The sequence below is a fragment of the Oncorhynchus gorbuscha genome, linkage group LG20 (assembly GCF_021184085.1).
Source record: "Oncorhynchus gorbuscha isolate QuinsamMale2020 ecotype Even-year linkage group LG20, OgorEven_v1.0, whole genome shotgun sequence".
Classification (NCBI taxonomy): Eukaryota; Metazoa; Chordata; class Actinopteri; order Salmoniformes; family Salmonidae; genus Oncorhynchus; species Oncorhynchus gorbuscha.
In genome coordinates this window covers 34,853,052-34,876,529 of record NC_060192.1, presented here as the reverse complement: position 1 = coordinate 34,876,529, position 23,478 = coordinate 34,853,052, and the positions used below count along the sequence as shown (strand labels likewise).

The 23,478-nt window shown below is 44.1% G+C and overlaps 1 protein-coding gene across 1 annotated transcript in view; it reads left to right on the top strand.

Moving 5' to 3' along the window:
• Positions 1-479: 479 nt before the first annotated feature.
• The window catches only part of LOC124006900 (trophoblast glycoprotein-like), a 38,925-nt gene continuing 15,926 nt past the window's right edge, over positions 480-23,478 (top strand). Inside the window, exon 1 of the mRNA XM_046317089.1 lies at positions 480-484. Within this exon, the coding sequence (XP_046173045.1) occupies positions 480-484 (5 nt within the window). The remainder of the gene's footprint in view (positions 485-23,478) is intronic.

Sequence of the window (23,478 nt, the reverse complement as noted above, 5' to 3'; positions counted from 1 at the left end):
ACTATCTGAAGACAACATCTTTAGCATCTTCCGGCGCCGACAGAGATGGCCACCTCGCTTCGCGTTCCTAGGAAACTATGCAGTATTTTATTTTTTTACGTGTTATTTCTTACATTGGTACCCCAGGTAATCTTAGGTTTCATTACATACAGTCGGGAGGAACTACTGAATATAAGAGCAACATCAACTCACCATCATTACGACCAGGAATATGACTTTTCCGAAGCGGTTCCTGTGTTTTGCCTTCCACACAGGACAATGGATTGGATCCCAGCCAGCGAACCTAAACAACGTCGCCGTAAAAGGGGCAAACGAAGCGGTCTTCTGGTCAGGCTCCGGAGACGGGCACATCGCGCACCGCTGCCGAGCATACTACTCGCCAATGTCCAGTCTCTTGACAACAAGGTTGATGAAATCTGAGCAAGGGTAGCCTACCAGAGAGACATCAGAGACTGTAACGTTCTTTGCATCACGGAAACATGGCGTGAGAGACGCTATCGGAGTCGGTACAGCCAGCTGATTTCTTCACACATCGCGCCGACAGAAACAAGCATCTTTCTGGTAAGAAGAGGGGCGGGGGGGGTAAGCCTTATGATTAACGAGACGTGGTGTGATCATTACATCATACAGGAACTCAAGTCCTTCTATTCACCTGACTTCCTCACAATCAAATGTCGACCGCATTATCTACAAGAGAATTCTCTTCGATTATGATCACAGCCGTATATATTCCCCCAAGCAGACACATCGATGGGCCTGAACAAACTTTATTTGACTCTATGTAAACTGGAAACCACATATCCTGAGGGTGCGTTCATTGTAGCTGGGGATTTTAACAAGGCTAATCTGAAAACAAGACTCCCTAAAATCTATTAGCATATCGATTGTGCAACCAGGGCTGGTAAAACCCTGGATCATTGTTATTCTAACTTCCGTGATGCATATAAGGCCCTCCCCCGCCCTCCTTTCGGAAAAGCTGACCACAACTTTATTTTGTTGCTTCCAGCCCGACAGACAGAAAGAAAAACAAGAAGCTCCTGTGCTCAGGTCTGTTCAACGCTGGTCCGACCAATCTGATTCCACGCTTCAAGACTTCGATCACGTGGATTGGGATATGTTCCGCATTGCGTCCAACAACATTGATGAATACGCTGATTCGGTGAGCGAGTTCATTAGAAAGTGCATCGGCGATGTCGTACCCACAGCGTCTATTCAAACATTACCAAACCAGAAACTGTGGATTGATGGTAGCATTCGCGCGAAACTGAAAGCGCGAACCATTGCTTTTAATCAGGGCAAGGTGACCTGAAACATGATCAAATACAAATAGTGTAGCTATACCCTCCGCAAGGCAATCAAACAAGCCAAGCGTCAGTATAGAGTGTAGTGGAAATTTCATGTATTACCAAATCACAAGATAGCAAACCCCACACATAAGTCAGAGTTGTCATGAAGTCCATCTTTAATTATATGAGCTCCATCTCAACCCTGTGACTCTCAGATCAATTCAGTGTCTATAAATGAATTCTCTGAGAATGCTTACACATTGCAACTGAGATCCTTTATAGCAAAGACACACATAGCCAGACAGCATTGGCTATAAATTATCGTTCAGCTTTGGTCTCCTAAACTATGTTCTTATCTCACTCTTGGTACCACTCAGGACCAAAAACAAAACCTCATCCACTAGCACATATCAAACACACCCCTCCTGGACAAGATCACAGAGAGACAGTGACTGGCACACAGACATTGTGGAGCCAACTATCTGGTTCCCCATTTATCACACCATCCCTTCACATGGTTTAGGAATAGTTTACAGATAAGACTAACCTTTCCCCTCTCTGGGGCCCAATGTAACTTAACCCTAGCAGGAAAGGGATAACTGCAAACTGCAAACAGTATTATCCAAAAGAAGACATTCTAATGACAAATATCTCACATAAGCATGCAATAAAACAAATAAAACTTCTTATTTATAAATGTTACCTAAAGAATTCTGATTCTGCCACGACAAGAGACAAAGTAGAGTTGCAATTCACCGGCTCAAGACACAAGAGGTATGTGGCAGGGTCTACAGTCAATCACGGATTACAAAAATAAAACCAGCCCCATCGCGGACCAGGATGTCTTGCTCCCAGACAGACTAAATAACTTCTTTGCTCGCTTTGAGGACAATACAGTGCCACTGACACGGCCTGCTACCAAAACTCTCCTTCACTGCAGCCGACATGAGTAAAACATTTAAACGTGTTAACCCTCGCAAGGCTGCAGGCCCAGACGGCATCCCCAGCCGCGTCTTCAGAGCATGTGCAGACCAGCTGGCTTGTGTGTTTACGGACATATTCAATCAATCCTTATCCCAGTCTGCTTTTCCCACATGCTTCAAGAGGGCCACCATTGTTCCTGTTCCCAAGAAAGCTAAGGTAACTGAGCTAAACGACTACCGCCCCCACTCACTTCCGTCATCATGAAGTGCTTTTAGAGACTAGTCAAGGATCGTATCACCTCCACCCTACCTGACACCCTAGACCCACTCCAATTTGATTACCGCCCCCAATAGGTCAACAGACGACGCAATCGCAACCACACTGCACACTGCCCTAACCCATCTGGACAAGAGGAATACCTATGTGAGAATGCTGTTCATCGACTACAGCTCAGCATTTAACACCATAGTACCCTCCAAACTCGTCATCAAGCTCGAGACCCTGGGTCTCGACCCCGCCCTGTGCAACTGGGTACTGGACTTCCTGAAGGGCCGCCCCCAGGTGGTGAGGATAGGTAACAACATCTACACCCCGCTGATCCTCAACAATGGGGCCCCACAACGGTGCGTTCTGAGCCCTCTCCTGTACTCCCTGTTCACCCACGACTGCCACATGCACGACTCCAACTCATTCATCAAGTTTGCGGACGACACTACAGTGGTAGGCTTGATTACCAACAATGACGAGACGGCCGACAGGGAGTTGGTGTGGGCCCTCTGAGTGTGGTGTCAGGAAAATAACCTCACACTCAGTGTCAACAAAACAAAGGAGATGATCGTGGACTTGAGGAAATAGCAGAGGGAGCACCCCCCTATCCACATCGACGGGACAGTAGTGGAGAGGGTAGTAAGTTTTAAGTTCCTCTGCATACACATCACGGACAAACTGAATTGGTCCACTCACACAGGCAGCATTGTGAAAAAGGCCCAGCAGCGCCTCTTCAATCTCAGGAGGCTGAAGAAATTCAGCTTGGCACCAAAAGCACTCACAAACTTCTACAGATGCACAATCAAGAGCATCCTGTTGGGCTGTATCACCGCTTGGTATGGCAACTGCTCCACCCACAACCGCAAGGCTCTCCAGAGGGTAGTGAGGTCTGCACAACGCATCACCGGGGGCAAACTACCTGCCCTCCAGGACACCTACACCACCCGATGTCACAGGAAGGCCACAAAGATCATCAAGGACAACATCCACCCGAGCCACTGCCTGTTCACCCCGCTATCATCCAGAAGGCGAGGTCAGTACAGGTGCATGAAAGCTGGGACCGAGAGACTGAAAAACAGCTTCTATCTCAAGGCCATCAGACTGTTAAACAGCCACCACTAACATTGAGAGGCTGCTGCCAACATACAGACTCAAATACAGCTCACTCCAATAATGGAAATGGATGGAAATGGATGTAAAAAAATGTATCACTAGCCACTTCAAACAATGCCACTTCATATAATGTTTACATACCCTACATTACTCATCTCATATGTATATACTGTACTCGATACCATCTACTGCATCTTGCCTATGCCATTCTGTACCATCACTCATTCATATATCTGTATGTACATATTATTTTTCCCTTTACACCTGTGGGTGTGTATAAGGTAGTAGTTGTGGAATTGTTACGTTAGATTACTTGTTGGTTATTACTGCATTGTCGGAACTAGAAGCACAAGCATTTCACTACACTCGCATTAACATCTGCTAACCATGTGTATGTGACAAATACAATGAGATTATATTTGATTTATAGAACTCTGCAACAATAGAATTCCAGACCTCTGAACAATGCCATTCCAGAGCTCTCTAATCTAATTAAACACCGTGCTTTAAATAAAACAACGTTTTGGTCAATGGTGTTTCTGATGGGACCAATTATTAAATATTATTACAAAACCATACCTTCTCCCTGCAATTTGGGTAAAACAAGTATATGAGGTGAAATCCATTGTAATAGTTTATTACTGTAAAAATAAGAAAATAATTTAACTGCAACGTAAACGGAACATCCTCACAAAATACAACACATCAGCATTTCTTAAAAACTAGTTCAATCACTAGCTTCTTGTAAAGAGCCTGCAGGCAGCCCAACCAGTGTGTGTGTCTGTGTGTGTGTGTGAGAGAGAAACAGCCAGTCAGCTACTCATCCAGATGTTAGTTCTAAACTGCTATATGAGCATTTTGATCACTTTGCTTCATAAAAGATGCTGATTGTTGACCATTCATACTGCTCCTTCCTCCTCACCTCTCTACATAAATATTAGATAACCCCAACTCAGGGGATTGGGGTTCTACACACAATACCCCATAATGACAAAGCAAAGACAGGTTTTGAGAAAGGTTTGCACATTTTTACAAATAAAAAACTGAACTACCGTACTATATTTACATACTGTAAGTATTAAACCCTTCACTCAAAACTTTGTTGAAGCACTTTTGGCAGCGATTACAGCCTCGAGCCTCCTTGAGGATGAGGCTACAAGCTTGGCACACCTGTATTTGGGGAGTTTTTCCCATTCTTCTCTGCAGATCCTCTTAAGCTCTGTCAGGTTGGATGGAGAGTGTCGCTGCACAGCTATTTTCGATCGGGTTCAAGGATCTCTCTGTACTTTGCTCCATTCATCTTTCCCTCAATCCTGATTAGTCTCCCAGTCCCTGGGAAAACATCCCCACAACATGATGCTGCCACCACCATGCTTCACCGTAGGGATGGTGACAGGTTTCCTCCAGACGTGACGCTTGGCACTCAGGCCAAAGAGCTCCATCTTGGTTTCATTAAACCAGAGAATCTTGTTTCTCATGACCCAAGAGTCCTTTAGGTGCTTTTTAGCAAGCTGTCATGTGTGCTGTCATGTGTCTTTTACAGAGGAGTGGCTTCCTTTGGAGTGCTGCAGAGATGGTTGTCTTTCTGGAAGGTTCTCCCATCTCCACAGAGGAAGTCTGGAGCTCTGTCAGAGTGACAATCGGGTTTTTGGTCACCTTCCTGACCAGGGACCTTCTCCCCTGGTTGCTCAGTTTGGCCTGGCAGCCAGCTCTAGGAAGAGTCTTGGTGGTTCCAAACTTCTCCCATTAAAGAATGGAGGCCACTGTGTCTTGGGGACCTTCAATGCTACAGACATGTTTTGTACCCTTCCCCAGATATGTGAATCGACACAATCGGAGCTCTAAGAACAATTCCTTCGAACTCATAGCTTGGTTTTTGCTCTGACATGCAAAAAATACAACTGTAGGACCTTATATAGACTGGGCTGTGTCTTTCCAAATCATGTCCAATCATTTGAATTTAGCACAGTTGTAGAAACATCTGAATAGTTATGTAAATAAGGTATTTCTGATTTTTTTGTAATACATTTTCTACATTTCTAAAAAAACCTGTTCTCTTTGTCATTATGTTGTATTGTGTGTAGATTGATGAGTGGGGAAAAAATCATTTATTTTCCTTCGGTCCATTTTTAGAATAAGGCTGTAACGTAACAAAATGTGGAAACATTCAAGGGGTCTGAATACTTTCCGAAGGCACTCTACTTAACCTAATGTATACTCATAGGCCTAACAGAACACAAAATGTAAACAATATTAACGGACACAAGGTATCAATGTCTGGGTATAGAATGACCAGTCAGTCCCCGTGAGAATGAGGCATATTCTATAGGTTCTAATTCTAATTTTCAAAACCTTCTATTTATCTGTTGTTTGGTGTCTCAGTCAGCCAATAATGAAACAGAGAGGACACAGAGCAGCACACTGTGTCCCGTGAGGCTAGAGGTTGTATATGGGCTGAATCCTCAAGATGGTGCCCATGCACAACAAGAGGAAATGATTAGTATACTTTAATGACCAGATCTCTCAGAGGGTGCCCTGGGGAAGCCTATATTCAGTTGGGTGACATATGCATCCTGCATAGGGTCCCTTGGAAGATGCAACTGTTTCATCAACCAGTTTCATATATTTATTTGGTACTTTTTCTATGTAATACTATGTATTATAAACAAGTATTTGAGTACAGTGGCTGGAGTACAATCATTCTTATTTAGCCTAGTTTGCCTTTGTTTACAAGTTACTATTCTGGCAAATTGCAGTGCCCTCAGAATGTATTCACGCCCCTATACTTTTTCCACATGTTGTTGTGTTAGAGCCAGAATTTAAAATGGATCAAAATGTCCATTTTGTGTCACTGACCTATTCATAATGTCCCTTAATGTCAAAGTGGAAATGTGTTTTTAGAAATTAAAAGCTGAAATGTATTGAGTCAATAAGTATTCAACCCCTTTGTTATGACAAGCCTAAATAAGTTCAGGAGTAAAAATGTGCTTAACAAGTCACATAATAGGTTGCATTGACTCTGTGTGCAATAATAGTGTTTCACATGATTTCTGAACAACTACGTCATCTCTGTAACACATACAGATAATTGTAAGGTCCCTCAGTCGAGCTGTGAATTTCCAACATTGATTCAAACACAAAGACCAGATAGGTGCCCCTTGTGAGGCTTTGGAAAACCTATTGCTAGAAAAAGAAAAAGAAGCAGACATTGAATATCCATTTGAGCTTGGTGAAGTTATTACTCTTTGGATGGTGTATCAAAACAACCAGTCACTACAAAGATGCAGGCACCCTTCCTAACTCAGTTGCTGGAGAGGAAGGAAACCATTTAGGGATTTTACCATAAGGCCAATTGTGACAAACAGGTACATAGTTTAATGGCTTTGTCAGGAGAAAACATCAACACTGTAGTTACTCCACAATACTAACATAAATGACAGAGTTAAAAGGAGGAAGCCTGTACAGAATAAAAATATTCCAAAACATGCATCCTTTTTGCAATAAGGAAATACAGTAAAACTGCAAAGAAATTGGCAAAGAAATTCACTTTATGTCCTGAATACAATGTGTTATGTTTGGGGAAAATCCCACACATCACTTTGTACCACTTCATATTTTATGAATGGTGGTGGCTGCATCATGTTATGGGTATGCTGGTCATTGGCAAGGAATATGGAGTTTTTTAGGATAAAAATACATGGAATAGAGCTACTGTAAGAACATGCATAACCCTTGAGGAAAACGTTGTTCAGTCTGCTTTCCAACAGACACTGAGTGACAAATTCACCTTTCAGCACAACAATAATCTAAAATAAAAGGCTAAATATACACTGGAGTTGCTTACAATGAATGTTACAGAGTAGCCTAGTTACAGTTTTGACATGAAAATTACCTTAGAAATATATGGCAAGACTTGGAAATGGCTGTCTAGCAATGTTCAACAACCAACTTGATAGAGATTGAAGAATTTTAAAAAGAATGTGCAAATATTGTACAATCCAGGTGTGCAAAGCTCTTAGAGACTCAACCAGAAAGACTCACTGCTGTAATCGCTGCCAAAGGGGATTCTAACATGTATTGACTCAGGGATGTGAATTCTTATGTAAATTAGATAAGTCTGTATGAAATCTTCAATAAATGTCCAAAAATAATGTCACTTTTTGTCATTGTTAAGAATCCCTTTGTCCTGTCCGTTCTGTAAAGATGTCCCCTATGTTATGAAATCCACGGGGGGGGGGGGGGGTAACAGGAATGTGAATGTTCAGCGGCTCAAGTTATTCAATTCAAGGACTCAAATTCCAAGTAGCTACTGCTTTCAAAAGTAGATCATTATAATGTATTAGAATGATTTGTATAACTTCTGTTCCCTGATGTTAATGGAGGTCATTTTTAGGCTGTGCAGTTGATTGTGATGTTAAGTTAGCTTGCTAGCTTGCTAACCGAGTGGTGCAGAAGTCTAAGACACCGCATTTCAGTGCACGAGGCATCACTACAGTCCCTGGTTTGAATCCAGGCTGTATCACATCCGGCTGTGATTGGGAGGCGCACAATTGGCCCAGTGTCATCCGGGTTTGGCCGGAGTAGGCCGTCATTGTAAATAAGAATTTGTTCTTAACTGACGTGCGTAGTTAAATAAAGGTACAAAAAAATGCTTTTGGTTTCAGTGAATTGGCTTCAGGATCCTTTTGTTTACTCATCAAAGTATAGATGTTGCCAGAATGCCAACAAACTGCTCTCTCTTTGTGCGCAAGCAGTCGTTTATCCACCATTTGAAAGAAATTACATGTGAGCACTTTGATGATCACCAGACTAGCGTTGGACAATGCGCAGGTGTTGTATCAGCTCTATGTGTTGTATCAGCTCTATGTGTTGTATCAGCTCTATGTGTTGTATCAGCTCTATGAAATGCGTTGTATCAGCTCTATGAAATGCATTGTATCAGCTCTATGAAATGCATCAGCTCTATGTGTTGTATCAGCTCTATGAAATGTATCAGCTCTATGTGTTGTATCAGCTCTATGAAATGCATCAGCTCTATGTGTTGTATCAGCTCTATGAAATGCATCAGCTCTATGTGTTGTATCAGCTCTATGAAATGCATCAGCTCTATGTTTTGTATCAGCTCTATGAAATGTATCAGCTCTATGATGTGCATCAGCTCTATGACATGCATCAGCTCTATGAAATGCATCAGCTCTATGTGTTGTATCAGCTCTATGAAATGTATCAGCTCTATGAAATGTATCAGCTCTATGTGTTGTATCAGCTCTATGAAAAGCATCAGCTCTATGAAATGCATTGTATCAGCTCTATGAAATGTGTTGTATCAGCTCTATGTGTTGTATCAGCTCTATGAAATGTGTTATATCAGCTCTATGAAATGTCTCAGCTCTATGAAATGCATTGTATCAGCTCTATGAAATGCATCAGCTCTATGTGTTGTATCAGCTCTATGTGTTGTATCAGCTCTATGAAATGTATCAGCTCTATGAAATGCGTTGTATCAGCTTTATGAAATACGTTGTATCAGCTCTATGAAATGTGTTGTATCAGCTCTATGAAATGTGTTGTATCAGCTCTATGAAATGCGTCGTATCAGCTCTATGAAATGTGTTGTATCAGCTCTATGAAATGTATCAGCTCTATGAAATGCATTGTATCAGCTCTATGAAATGCATTGTATCAGCTCTATGAAATGTATCAGCTCTATGAAATGCATTGTATCAGCTCTATGAAATGTGTTGTATCAGCTCTATGAAATGTATCAGCTCTATGAAATGCATTGTATCAGCTCTATGAAATGCATCAGCTCTATGTGTTGTATCAGCTCTATGTGTTGTATCAGCTCTATGAAATGTATCAGCTCTATGAAATGCATTGTATCAGCTCTATGAAATGCATTGTATCAGCTCTATGAAATGTGTTGTATCAGCTCTATGAAATGTGTTGTATCAGCTCTATGAAATGTATTGTATCAGCTCTATGAAATGCATCAGCTCTATGTGTTGTATCAGCTCTATGTGTTATATCAGCTCTATGAAATGTATCAGCTCTATGAAATGCATCAGCTCTATGTGTTATATCAGCTCTATGAAATGTATCAGCTCTATGAAATGCATCAGCTCTATGTGTTGTATCAGCTCTATGTGTTGTATCAGCTCTATGAAATGCATCAGCTCTATGTGTTGTATCAGCTCTATGTGTTGTATCAGCTCTATGAAATGCATTGTATCAGCTCTATGAAATGTATCAGCTCTATGAAATGCATCAGCTCTATGTGTTGTATCAGCTCTATGAAATGTATCAGCTCTATGAAATGTATCAGCTCTATGAAATGCATTGTATCAGCTCTATGAAATGTATCAGCTCTATGAAATGCATTGTATCAGCTCTATGTGTTGTATCAGCTCTATGAAATGCATTGTATCAGCTCTATGAAATGCATTGTATCAGCTCTATGAAATGCATTGTATCAGCTCTATGAAATGCATTGTATCAGCTCTATGAAATGCATTGTATCAGCTCTATGAAATGCATTGTATCAGCTCTATGACATGCGTATCCAACGAAGGTCAATGGCCCAGAGTTTAGCCATGAGGCTGATTAGCTAGTAAGTTAGCTAGGAGGACAACCAAACAATGGTGTGTTTACACCAATGATGTATATAAACTCTGGATTGTTGAGGCTGTGTTTTGAAGCCACCAGACGGCAATATCTGAACACTTTTAGAAGAAGCAGTCCTCCATAGAAATGAATGGAATTCTACAGTATTTCAATTAAATGTTTCAAGGACAACTACATGTATTTAAGCATTTCTTGGATCTTGTGCCAAGATAGAGGCATGGTGGCTTCAACACAGCGCCCCCTATCAGTGATTTAGTGTATATATAAATCATTGATTCACCATTTGTGTATGTAAGCATAAATGACCCAGTAATGCAGCCAATTAACCTCAACTCCACTATTTACCACAAAACTACACTATTCTGTACTTTCAGGCTCTTCTTTTGGTGCTGTAATCAGCAGCTTAAAAGATAATTTTATGTAACGTCGGAGCTCCAGTCCACCCACAGTTGTCACCGCTCAAAATAAAAGTTTGTTACATTTCCCCTGCAGCGTTGAGAGAAACATATACTGGGAGTTAAACAGCGTGGAACGTAATGTATTCATTCGTGCACGGTAGCAAAACATTTCGCAACGTAAACATTTTCGCAATGAAAACAAGAGTTTTTATTGGACCCTTTTATATACCACCATTTCGTTCTGTTTGCTTCCGTTTGGTTCTTAGTGAATACACCCCAGAGCTCATTCATGACATAGTCTTCTCTACTCCAATCCCTCCAACTCCCCTCTCAGACAGAGCTGCCTCGCAAAGTTGTTTTTATTCATTTGGAGATATTAAACCAAATAGATCACCGTCTTTCTTTGTCTTATTTTAACTTCTACCAATCAAATTCCCCCTTTTTGTTTAGTTCAATGCGGGCGTTCAGTACAGTCCCACATGTTGTTACAGACGCAATCCACAAGGTGGCAGTACGACCTCAGTTTTACCTGAGCAAGGAGAAGGAAATGTATCAATCACAGCCACACACTCTCAGTCACATTAAAATGAGAGACTCGTATTGAATGGGGGGACGACGACACAGTTTTATCTTCAAAAAATTGTATTTATCCCATTGTTTTCCGTCAAAGATCATACTGAGTGTGTAAAATCCACAATTGCAGCACTCCTACACCCAACCTCCTTCCCAACCTCTCATATCTTAGCAACAGCTGTGTTCACCTTGCTTCCTTGTACAGCTTTCGAATAACTCCCCGTCTTTAAGTAGGGAGGAATTCAGACCCAAGTTACATATATTGAACTTCTTTTTTTTATGAACCTTTCTCTCCACTTATATTCTCAACATGAAATGAAGCAGGAAGGAAAGATTCCTAAGGGACAAGTGTGAGCAAGGTATTCGTTTGGGGTGGAGAGATTCCTAAGGGAAACATGTGAGCAAGGTATTCATGTGGGGTGGAGAGATTCCTAAGGGAAACGTGTGAGCAAGGTATTCATGTGGGGTGGAGAGATTCCTAAGGGAAACGTGTGAGCAAGGTATTCATGTGGGGTGGAGAGATTCCTAAGGGAAATGTGTGAGCAAGGTATTCGTTTGGGGTGGAGAGATTCCTAAGGGAAACGTGTGAGCAAGGTATTCATGTGGGGTGGAGAGATTCCTAAGGGAAACGTGTGAGCAAGGTATTCATGTGGGGTGGAGAGATTCCTAAGGGAAACGTGTGAGCAAGGTATTCGTGTGGGGTGTAGAGATTCCTAAGGGAAACGTGTGAGCAAGGTATTCATGTGGGGTGGAGAGATTCCTAAGGGAAACGTGTGAGCAAGGTATTCGTGTGGGGTGGAGAGATTCCTAAGGGAAACGTGTGAGCAAGGTATTCATGTGGGGTGGAGAGATTCCTAAGGGAAACGTGTGAGCAAGGTATTCATGTGGGGTGGAGAGATTCCTAAGGGAAACGTGTGAGCAAGGTATTCGTGTGGGGTGGAGAGATTCCTAAGGGAAACGTGTGAGCAAGGTATTCATGTGGGGTGGAGAGATTCCTAAGGGAAACGTGTCAGCAAGGTATTCATGTGGGGTGGAGAGATTCCTAAGGGAAACGTGTGAGCAAGGTATTCATGTGGGGTGGAGAGATTCCTAAGGGAAACGTGTCAGCAAGGTATTCATGTGGGGTGGAGAGATTCCTAAGGGAAACGTGTGAGCAAGGTATTCATGTGGGGTGGAGAGATTCCTAAGGGAAACGTGTGAGCAAGGTATTCATGTGGGGTGGAGAGATTCCTAAGGGAAACACATGTGTCAGCAAGGTATTCATGTGGGGTGGAGAGATTCCTAAGGGAAACACATGTGTCAGCAAGGTATTCATGTGGGGTGGAGAGATTCCTAAGGGAAACGTGTCAGCAAGGTATTCATGTGGGGTGGAGAGATTCCTAAGGGAAACGTGTCAGCAAGGTATTCATGTGGGGTGGAGAGATTCCTAAGGGAAACGTGTCAGCAAGGTATTCATGTGGGGTGGAGAGATTCCTAAGGGAAACACATGTGTCAGCAAGGTATTCATGTGGGGTGGAGAGATTCCTAAGGGAAACACATGTATCAGCAAGGTATTCATGTGGGGTGGAGAGATTCCTAAGGGAAACACACGTGTCAGCAAGGTATTCATGTGGGGTGGAGAGATTCTGTGTCTGTGAGGTGTTGGAGACTCTAGCCGAGGCTGTAGCCCAGCGGTATCACACTCATTCCATGGAGGGCATAGTGTCTGTGAGGTGTTGGAGACTAGCCGAGGCTGTAGCCCAGCGGTATCACACTCATTCCATGGAGGGCCTAGTGTCTGTGAGGTGTTGGAGACTCTAGCCGAGGCTGTAGCCCAGCGGTATCACACTCATTCCATGGAGGGCCTAGTGTCTGTGAGGTGTTGGAGACCCAAGCCGAGGCTGTAGCCCAGCGGAATCACACTCATTCCATGGAGGGCCTAGTGTCTGTGAGGTGTTGGAGACCCAAGCCGAGGCTGTAGCCCAGCGGAATCACACTCATTCCATGGAGGGCCTAGTGTCTGTGAGGTGTTGGAGACCCAAGCCGAGGCTGTAGCCCAGCGGTATCACACTCATTCCATGGAGGGCCTAGTGTCTGTCAGGTGTTGTTTCCTTATTTCAGTGAAGACCAGGCACGGTGAGTTCTTTACTAAGTCATCAGTCAAGTAAAAGAGAGGAATGAGTTTGACACGCTCTGTAGCCTAAGTGGCATTCTTTCTTCAATGTAAGTATTGTGGTGAGTTTGTATTACCTTGTAAATGAAATTAAAATATAATGGCTGTTTAGGGTCAACTTACATTTTCATTTAAGAGTGGTCCACCGAGAGACTGAAATGAGATGAGTGGAGGCCCCATGTACACCTCAGAGAAGTGTCTGATGCCCTCCCATGAGTGGAGGCCACATGCCCACCTCAGAGAAGCATCTGATGCCCTCCCATGAGTGGAGGCCACATGCCCACCTCAGAGAAGCATCTGATGCCCTCCCATGAGTGGAGGCCACATGCACACCTCAGAGAAGCATCTGATGCCCTCCCATGAGTGGAGGCCACATGCACACCTCAGAGAAGCATCTGATGCCCTCCCATGAGTGGAGGCCACATGCACACCTCAGAGAAGCATCTGATGCCCTCCCATGAGTGGAGGCCACATGCACACCTCAGAGAAGCATCTGATGCCCTCCCATGAGTGGAGGCCACATGCACACCTCAGAGAAGCATCTGATGCCCTCCCATGAGTGGAGGCCACATGCACACCTCAGAGAAGCGTCTGATGCCCTCCCATGAGTGGAGGCCACATGCACACCTCAGAGAAGCGTCTGATGCCCTCCCATGAGTGGAGGCCACATGCACACCTCAGAGAAGCATCTGATGCCCTCCCATGAGTGGAGGCCACATGCCCACCTCAGAGAACCGTCTGATGTCCTCTCATGAGTGGAGGCCACATGCACACCTCAGAGAAGCATCTGATGCCCTCCCATGAGTGGAGGCCATATGCACACCTCAGAGAAGCGTCTGATGCCCTCCCATGAGTGGAGGCCACATGCCCACCTCAGAGAAGCATCTGATGCCCTCCCATGAGTGGAGGCCACATGCCCACCTCAGAGAACCGTTTGACGCCCTCTCAGTCACCCGATCCCAATCCCTTGGATAGAGACCCTCTCCACTCTCTCCATTGATTCTGAGATACAATAACAAACAAGGAATAATAATAATGATTCCTCTCGTAATCCGTCCAGAATTCTTATTCATTTTACAGCAGGATTTGCAAGTCACACAAATAAATACAATTACATTGTAGTTAAATCCTTCCTTCTCTCCCAAACCAAACCCATCCCTCTCCACCTCCCCTTCCTTGTTTTCTCCCCACTGTACCACAACCAAGCCAAACTTGTCCCAACCTCCGGCCCTTGCCCACCGAAGCTACGCTTGTCTCTACCTCCCATCCTTGCCCACCACTCCAACACACTTACTCCCATCCATCCATCCATTCATCGACTTACTCATCCATTCCCACCCAACATACACCAATGGCCTTCCTAAGAGTTACTCCAGCAGAGTCCTTACTGCTGGACAGAGGGGAGGTTAACTACTGGCCTTCCTAAGAGTCCTTACTGCTGGACAGAGGGGAGGTTAACTACTGCCCTTCCTAAGAGTCCTTACTGCTGGACAGAGGGGAGGTTAACTACTGGCCTTCCTAAGAGTCCTTACTGCTGGACAGAGGGGAGGTTAACTACTGGCATTCCTAAGAGTCCTTACTGCTGGACAGAGGAGAGGTTAACTACTGGCCTTCCTAAGAGTCCTTACTGCTGGACAGAGGGGAGGTTAACTACTGCCCTTCCTAAGAGTCCTTACTGCTGGACAGAGGGGAGGATAACTACTGGCCTTCCTAAGAGTCCTTACTGCTGGACAGAGGGGAGGTTAACTACTGCCCTTCCTAAGAGTCCTTACTGCTGGACAGAGGGGAGGTTAACTACTGGCCTTCCTAAGAGTCCTTACTGTTGGACAGAGGGGAGGTTAACTACTGCCCTTCTTAAGAGTCCTTACTGCTGGACAGAGGGGAGGTTAACTACTGCCCTTCCTAAGAGTCCTTACTGCTGGACAGAGGGGAGGTTAACTACTGGCCTTCCTAAGAGTCCTTACTGTTGGACAGAGGGGAGGTTAACCACTTAAAGGTTACATGATTAGGGTGCTACTTTTACTGTGGTGTGTGTGTTTGTGTGTGTTCTGTGTTTCCCTTTATAATTACTGCTCATTAAAGTTAATGAGGGCTTCATGAAGTTTGCTCAATGCCCAGGAGTAAGGGGCTCTTTGTGTGTGTGGCTTCTTTTATAATTGCCAGAGAGCATAGGGTGTTCATTGTAGCCAGATTAATTAACACTAAAGAGATTGTTTGTTTACAGGCAAGGTCATTACCCAGCATTCCTCTGGGATGACATAACAAAACAAAAAAACTCAGAACACTACACAGGAAGTCCCAAAAGCAGAAATCATGTCTTGTCAGGGGTCATAAGGGATTGTCCCATTTCTCTCTGTGTGTGTGTGTGTGTGTGTGTGTGTGTGTGTGTGTGTGTGTGTGTGTGTGAGATAGGGAGAGAGCATGCATGCGTGTGTGTTTGTTGTTTACGAAAAGCAGGGGTGAAGATATGTTTTGGGGTCAGGGGCATGCTTCTCTGTTTGTATTTATACATTAGCTTCAGTCATTTTGCTTTACTATGACTAAACACAACATAACTTCTTTGGGAACGGGGGCAGTATTGAGTAGCTTGGATGAATAAGGTGCCCAGAGTAAACTGCCTGCTACTCAGGCCCAGAAGCTAGAATATGTAGATTCGGATAGGAAACACTCCAAAGTTTCCAAAACTGTTAAAATAATGTCTGTGAGTATAACTTAACTGATATGGCAGGCAAAAACCTGACAAAAATCCAACAAGGAAGTGGGAAATCTGAGGTTTGTAGTTGCCTATCCAATATGCTGTGTCTATGGGGTCATATTGCACTTCCTAAGGCTTCCACTAGATGTCAACAGTCTTTAGAACGTTGTTTCAGGCTTGTACTATGAAGAGGGAGCGAATAAGAGCTGTTTGAACCAGTGGTCTGGCTGAAAGCCTTAGGTTTAGTCACACACGCAGCCGTGAGCGCGAGCTCCGTTCCCTTTCATTTCTAAAGACAAAGGAATTGTCTGGTTGAAATTTTAAGATTTATGAAAAAACACCCTAAAGCTTGATTATATACATCGTTTGACATGTTTCGATGAACTGTAATGGAACTGTTTTGACTTTTCCTCTGGAATTTGTGCTCGTGCCTTGTACATTTGGATTGGTGAACGAAACGTGCGAACAAAAAGGAGGTATTTGGACATAAAGATTAACTTTATCGAACAAAACACACATTTATTGTTAACATGGAGTCCTGGGAGTGCCATCCGGTGAAGATCATCAAAGGTTAGTGATTAATTTCAACGCTATTTCTGTCTTTTGTGACACCCCTCCTTGGTTGGACAATGGCTGTATGGTTTTCTGTGGCTAGGCGCTGACCTAACATAATCGCAAAGTGTGCTTTCGCCGTAAAGCCTTTTTGAAATCAGAAACTGTGGCTGGATTAACAAGAAGGGCTGTGATCCCCGTACAGGGACCAACATCAGGAGAAATTTCAGAGTGACAACTAAAAATACAACTTCGTAACATTAAACATTCTTGAACATGCAAGTGTCTTACACCCTTCAAAAGACTAGAATCTTGGTAATCAATTTAAAATAGCTATTACAGAGAACAAATCCCATGCTTTTGTTTGAGATGTGACGACCCTCCCACTCTGTCTGCCGTATTCTGTCTTTGTTCTTGTTTTCTTATTAGGATGCCGGTGGGCGGAGTTGAGAGGGTCGTCAGCTACATGGGAAACACCTGGGCCAGGTGTCTCCCAGGATAAATAGACCTCTTCCACATTCATGGAGGAGACTCTCTCCATGCAGACACCCGTTGTAGATTGTGTTGTGGTTCTTGGTGGCCGTTTGTTTGTTTGCTTTGGCACCTTTCATCACCCTGCATTATCACATTCATGCATGCAAAACACTCACTTACACTACTGATTACTGATTACACACACCATTGTATATTATACTTAGTTACTTCTTTAATAAATATAGATTTTGCTACTCCTTATCTCCACGTTGTCTCCCTTTGTTACGGGCTTTGAGCCGGTTCGTGACAAGTGGGGGCTCGTCCGGGATCTTTGAACTATTGGTTTGGGAGACCGTGGAGGTACGTGTTTGGATTGAATATGGTGTTTGAGTGTGATCGGCCCAGTATTGGTTGCCTTTTTTGTTTGGTTTGTGTGCTATGTTGGAGAGAGTATAATGGTTAGTTTCCAGGCCCTGCCTAGCCTGAACTCTTGTTCTACTTTCTGTTGGGACGTCAGTCTGAAGTGAGTAATCTGCTGTGTACCTCGGTGGGAGATTTGGGTAGGGTAGTGGAACTTGCTACCCGGAGCTATAGCCTTTTTCCCCTGATAGGTTTAGCGACGTGTTTCATTTTTGGAATATGTTGGGCATGGTTAATGTTTGTTATTTTTGTGTGGTGTCTGTGGACTGAGCAGTTGTCTCGGGGCACATCCGTGGCTTGGTGGAATTTGCCAGCATGCTGGGGAGTTCTATTTCCTTGCCAGCGGGCTACAGTGCGTAAATTCCCACCGCAAATCTGCACGAAGACTAGGGTTGAGTTATTGTAGGTTTTGGGGAAGCTCCATATCTCATCTCTCTTCTGTGGTGCTCAGGGTGATTGTCAATTCTCGGGTTGTGTTCTGGTGTGCTCAGCAGAAGGGAAGAGCGAGAATTGTTTTTTGTGTGATTATGGCGTCTTATGTAGATAAGTTCATTCGCTCTCCATCAGAGGAATTGTTAGATTTAGGTACTAAAGAACAGCTGTTGAAGGTCGCGGAACACTACAAGGTTGAGATTAGTGATAAACGTCTAAAGAATTCTATTAGGTTGATATTGAAAGCCAATCTGATGGAGAGTGGTATTCTTGAAGTTACCACCGGGCCAGCCTCTGCTGAGGATTTGTTGTCTCCCCATAACGTTACAATGGCCATTCCATCGGTTAGTCCTAGTAGCCTTCTTTTTGAACAGCAGAAAGAACTGCTTTTGTTACAGCTAGAGCATGATCGTGAGAAGCTAGAGCATGATCGTGAGAAGCTAGAGCATGATCGTGTGAAATATGAAAAGGAATTGGCATTTAAACAAGATATGGAGCGTGCTAAAATCAAGTTGCAACAAGAACGTATAGAGTTGGTTAGGGAAGGAAAGATCTCAGGGGAGAGTTTGTTTTGGGAAGGTCACCCAGATTTACCTAGGGGTAGTTCCGCTTTTGGTCGTGCCCCAGAGACATTTGATATTGTTGGGAACTTGCGGTTATTGCCTCGGTTTAATGAAAGGGACCCCGAGACATTCTTTTCGTTGTTTGAGCGGGTTGCTGACGCTAGGAGTTGGCCTGATTCTGACCGCACTTTAATGTTGCAGTGTGTGCTGACTGGTAAAGCGCAGGAAGCATATTCAGCTCTTAGTGTACACGACAGTGCCAGTTATGATAAAGTTAAAACAGCTGTGTTACAGATTTATGAATTGGTCCCTGAGGCTTACCGCCAACGATTTAGAACTTTAAAAAGGGACGATAACCAGACTCATGTTGAGTTTGCGCGACAGTTATCTTTACAGTTTAATCGCTGGTGTTCTGCCTCTGCAGTTGTGACTTTCCAAGGGCTGTGTGATCTGATTATGTTAGAGCAATTTAAGGACACAATTCCTGATCGTATTGCCACTTATATTAATGAACAGAAAGTAAAGAATGTTGCTGAAGCTGCGGTTTTGGCGGACGAGTATGTGTTGACTCACAAAAGTGTCTTTGCAAAACCCCGTATTCGGAAAGAGTGGGGGTGTTCGGATAGATTTGGGCTTCGCTCACCGAGATACTTTGATTCTCGGGCAGAGTTCTATTCAACTAGGGTTGAACCTGACTCCCATGGTAAGGCTGACTTTGGGCAGGAGTGTCACTACTGTCAAGGTTCAGGTCATTGGAAAAACGAATGTCCACTTCTCAGGTCAAAGGGTGCTTACGCTAAATCTAAGCCTGCTGCGTTAGCTGCACCTGTTCCACATCAGTTCATTCTTGACTCATTTCCTCAGGCCCAGGAGAATGTGAAAGTCCATATTGATCCAGACTATTTACCTTTCATTACAGAAGGTTTTGTGTCTATGTTAGGAAGTAAAGACCTAGTGCCAGTGAAGATCCTGAGAGACACAGGTGCCTCTGAATCATTTGTGTTGGAGTCTGTGTTACCCTTTTCTGCTGAGACTGATTCGGGAATAGTGTTCTAATTAGGGGAATAGGTTTGAACACTCTGTCAGTTCCATTGCATAAACTGATGTTGGATTGTGGGCTGGTGAAGGGTGAAGTTGTTGTGGGGGTGCGTCCTTCATTGCCTATTGAGGGTATCGACGTTATCCTTGGGAATAACTTAGCAGGTGAGCGGGTATGGCCAGTTGTGTTTCCATCTCTAGTGGTTTCCACTAAGCCGTCATTTGTTGGGATTCCTGATGAGAGTGTACAGAGTTTCCCAGAGGTGTTCTCTGCGTGTGCAGTGACACGTTCTATGAGCCGTGGCGAACTAGTCACTGCGCCGACTAATGATAATAATACAAAGTATGTCACTGTTTTCCCTGTTATCCCGTTATCTGTAACCCGCTCAGATCTAATCAATGCTCAACGGGATGACCCCACGTTGGAAGAGTTGCGTGATCAAATTGTGCCTATAGAACAGTTGGGAGATGTCGCCCATGGCTATTTTCTCCAAGAGGATGTCCTGATGAGAAAGTGGGTGTCTCATGATAGTGTTTTTCTGGGGGAGGCAATTAGTCAGGTTGTTGTACCAGTTAAGCTTCGTGAGTTGGTGTTGGAAACTTCTCACAGTGACGTTGCTGGACATATGGGGGTGAGGAAAACCTACAATCGCATATTAAGACATTTCTTTTGGCCTAGATTAAAGAGGGATGTTTCTGATTTTATCAAAACTTGTCACACCTGTCAATTAACTGGTAAGCCTAATCAAGCTATTAAACCAGTACCATTGTTTCCTATTCCTGTACTCAGCCAACCTTTTGAGTATCTAATTATTGACTGTGTGGGTCCTCTGCCTCATTCTAAAAAAGGGTAGCAGTTACCTGTTCACTGTGATGTGTCAGACCACTAGGTTTCCTGCTGCCTATCCTCTCCGATCTATCACGACTAAATCGGTGTTAAAAGCTTTGACTCAGTTTCTCTCATTGTTTGGAATCCCTAAGGTCATTCAGAGTGATCAAGGATCTAATTTTACCTCTAATCTGTTTGGTCAGGTTCTTCAACAGCTTCATATTAAACACAATGTGTCTAGCGCCTATCACGCGCAAAGTCAAGGAGCACTGGAACGTTTCCATCAAACACTTAAGTCTTTGTTGAGAGCTTATTGTACTGAGATGGATAAGGATTGGGAGGAGGGGTTGCCTTGGTTACTGTTAGCCGCTAGGGAAGTTTCACAGGAGAGCACAGGTTTCAGTCCAAATGACCTTGTGTTTGGACATAGGGTGCGTGGACTTTTATCTGTTCTCCAGGATGACTGGAAGTCTCCCGAGCCTCCTCAGTCCCTGTGTTCGTATGTGTGTGATTTCCGGCGACGGCTGTATGCCGCTGGTGAAATGGCTAAAGAGAAGTTATCATCTTCACAGGATAGGATGAAGGGCATATTTGATCGCCGAACTGAGCCTCGTCACTTTAGTCCAGGTGACCAGGTTCTTGCTCTGCTGCCAATTGCTGGTTCTCCTTTTCAAGCCAAGTTTCAAGGTCCATATACAGTGGTGCGCCAGTACACTGAGCAAAATTATCTAGTTGCCACTCCAGAACGGAGGAAAGCACACCAGCTGTGCCATGTAAATCTGTTAAAACCCTATTATGCACGTTCCTCTGAGACTGAACAGTGGGATTCTACAGAGGACGGTAAACCTGTTCTTTTGGCTGATACCGTTGTTTCCTTGGGTTCTTGTCGTGCTAGATCTGTGCATGAGGAGGAAGATGTTCCTGGTCCTGACGATTGTATATTGCAGGGTAGATTGAAAAATTCAGAAACACTGGATATTTTAGACAGTCTTCTCACTCACCTACCTGTTGATGAGCGGAAAGAGATGGTTGGTCTGATTCAGAGATTTCCAGGTTTATTTTCTGATACACCTACACGTACAAACTTAATAGAACATGATATTGACATTGGAGGTGCTGACCCCATTCGTCAGCGGTTCTATAGAGTTTCTTCAGAGAAACTACGTTGTCTGGATGCTGAGGTCAAGTACATGCTGGAGAGTAAGATAGCAGAGCCTTCTTTCTCCAGTTGGGCTTCTCCCTGTATCTTGGTCAGTAAACCGGATGGAACAAACCGTTTTGTACGGACTACCGTAAGGTAAACAGTGTCACAAAGCCAGATTCATTTCCTCTTCCTCGGATGGAGGACTGTGTTGATCAAGTCGGTGCAGCTAAGTTTGTGAGCAAATTTGACCTGTTAAAAGGCTATTGGCAGGTGCCACTGACGAGTAGGGCACGTGAAATCTCTGCCTTTATTACACCCTTTGGTCTGTACTCGTATTCAGTTATGAGTTTCGGTCTGCGCAATGCACCTGCCACTTTTCAGCGACTTATGAACAGGGTTGTCGCCGGTCTGACCGGGTGCGCTGTTTATTTGGACGATGTAGTGATCTATGCAGATACTTGGGAAGAACATCTGTCCCGTATTCAAGCCTTGTTTGAACGTCTGGCTGCAGGTCGCCTCACAATCAATCTGGCAAAATGTGAGTTTGCTCAGGCGACCGTTACATACCTTGGAAAAGTGGTTGGGCAGGGTGAAGTGCGTCCTGTTCGGGCTAAAGTGGTGGCTATTGATGCTTTTCCACCACCAACTACTAAAAAGGAACTGATGCGTTTCTTGGGCATGATTGGTTATTACCGTAGTTTTTGTAATAACTTCTCTACTGTGGTCGCTCCTTGACAGATATGCTGAAAGCTAAGGCTGTTTACGTTTGGTCTACTCGTTGTCAACACGCTTTTGAAGATTCAAAGAGGTTGCTTACCTCAACTCCAGTGCTGGCTGCTCCTCGCATGGATTTGTCATTTACCTTGCAGGTGGATGCTAGTCATGTGGGGGCAGGTGCAGTTTTGCTGCAAGCAGATGTGTCTGGGATTGAGAAGCCTGTTAGTTTCTTTTCTAAAAAGTTTAACGATTATCAGTTGAACTATTCGGTTATTGAAAAGGAAGCGCTAGCACTCATTTGGGCGCTACAACACTTCGAAGTGTATGTCGGGTCGGGGTAGTACCTATTGTGGTCTACACCGACCATAACCCCTCACTTTTTTGAGGTCCATGATGTGTCCAAACCAGAGGATAATGCGATGGTGTTTATTTTTACAATCATTCCATCTCGATGTGAGGCACATCCGGGGGACTGAAAACGTGATTGCTGATGCGCTCTCTCGTGCGCCCTGTTCCTAATGTTTACGTGACTAACCATTGTTTCGTATTGTCATGTTCTCTCTGTCCTGTCTGCTCCCTCCTGGTCTTGTTTTCTTTCCTCTTAAATGTTGCTTCCTGTGCGAAGGTTGCTGAGGTCTGGGGAGGAGGTTGGCTGGGGCAAATTGTAAGTGTGAACACGTAAACCCTCATCAATTTGGGGCGCAGAGGCCTGTGTCAATTTGGGACGCAGAGGCCTGTGTCAATTTGGGACGCAGAGGCCTGTGTCAAGTTGGGACGCAGAGGCCTGTGTCAATTTGGGACGCAGAGGCCTGTGTCAATTTGGGACGCGGGAGGCTGGTATGTTGTTCCGGGGTCCTTGTTGGTCCCCGGTTTTATGGGGGGGAATGTGACGACCCTCCCACTCTGTCTGCCGTATTCTGTCTTTGTTCTTGTTTTCTTATTAGGATGCCGGTGGGCGGAGTTGAGAGGGTCGTCAGCTACATGGGAAACACCTGGGCCAGGTGTCTCCCAGGATAAATAGACCTCTTCCACATTCATGGAGGAGACTCTCTCCATGCAGACACCCGTTGTAGATTGTGTTGTGGTTCTTGGTGGCCGTTTGTTTGTTTGCTTTGGCACCTTTCATCACCCTGCATTATCACATTCATGCATGCAAAACACTCACTTACACTACTGATTACTGATTACACACACCATTGTATATTATACTTAGTTACTTCTTTAATAAATATAGATTTTGCTACTCCTTATCTCCACGTTGTCTCCCTTTGTTACGG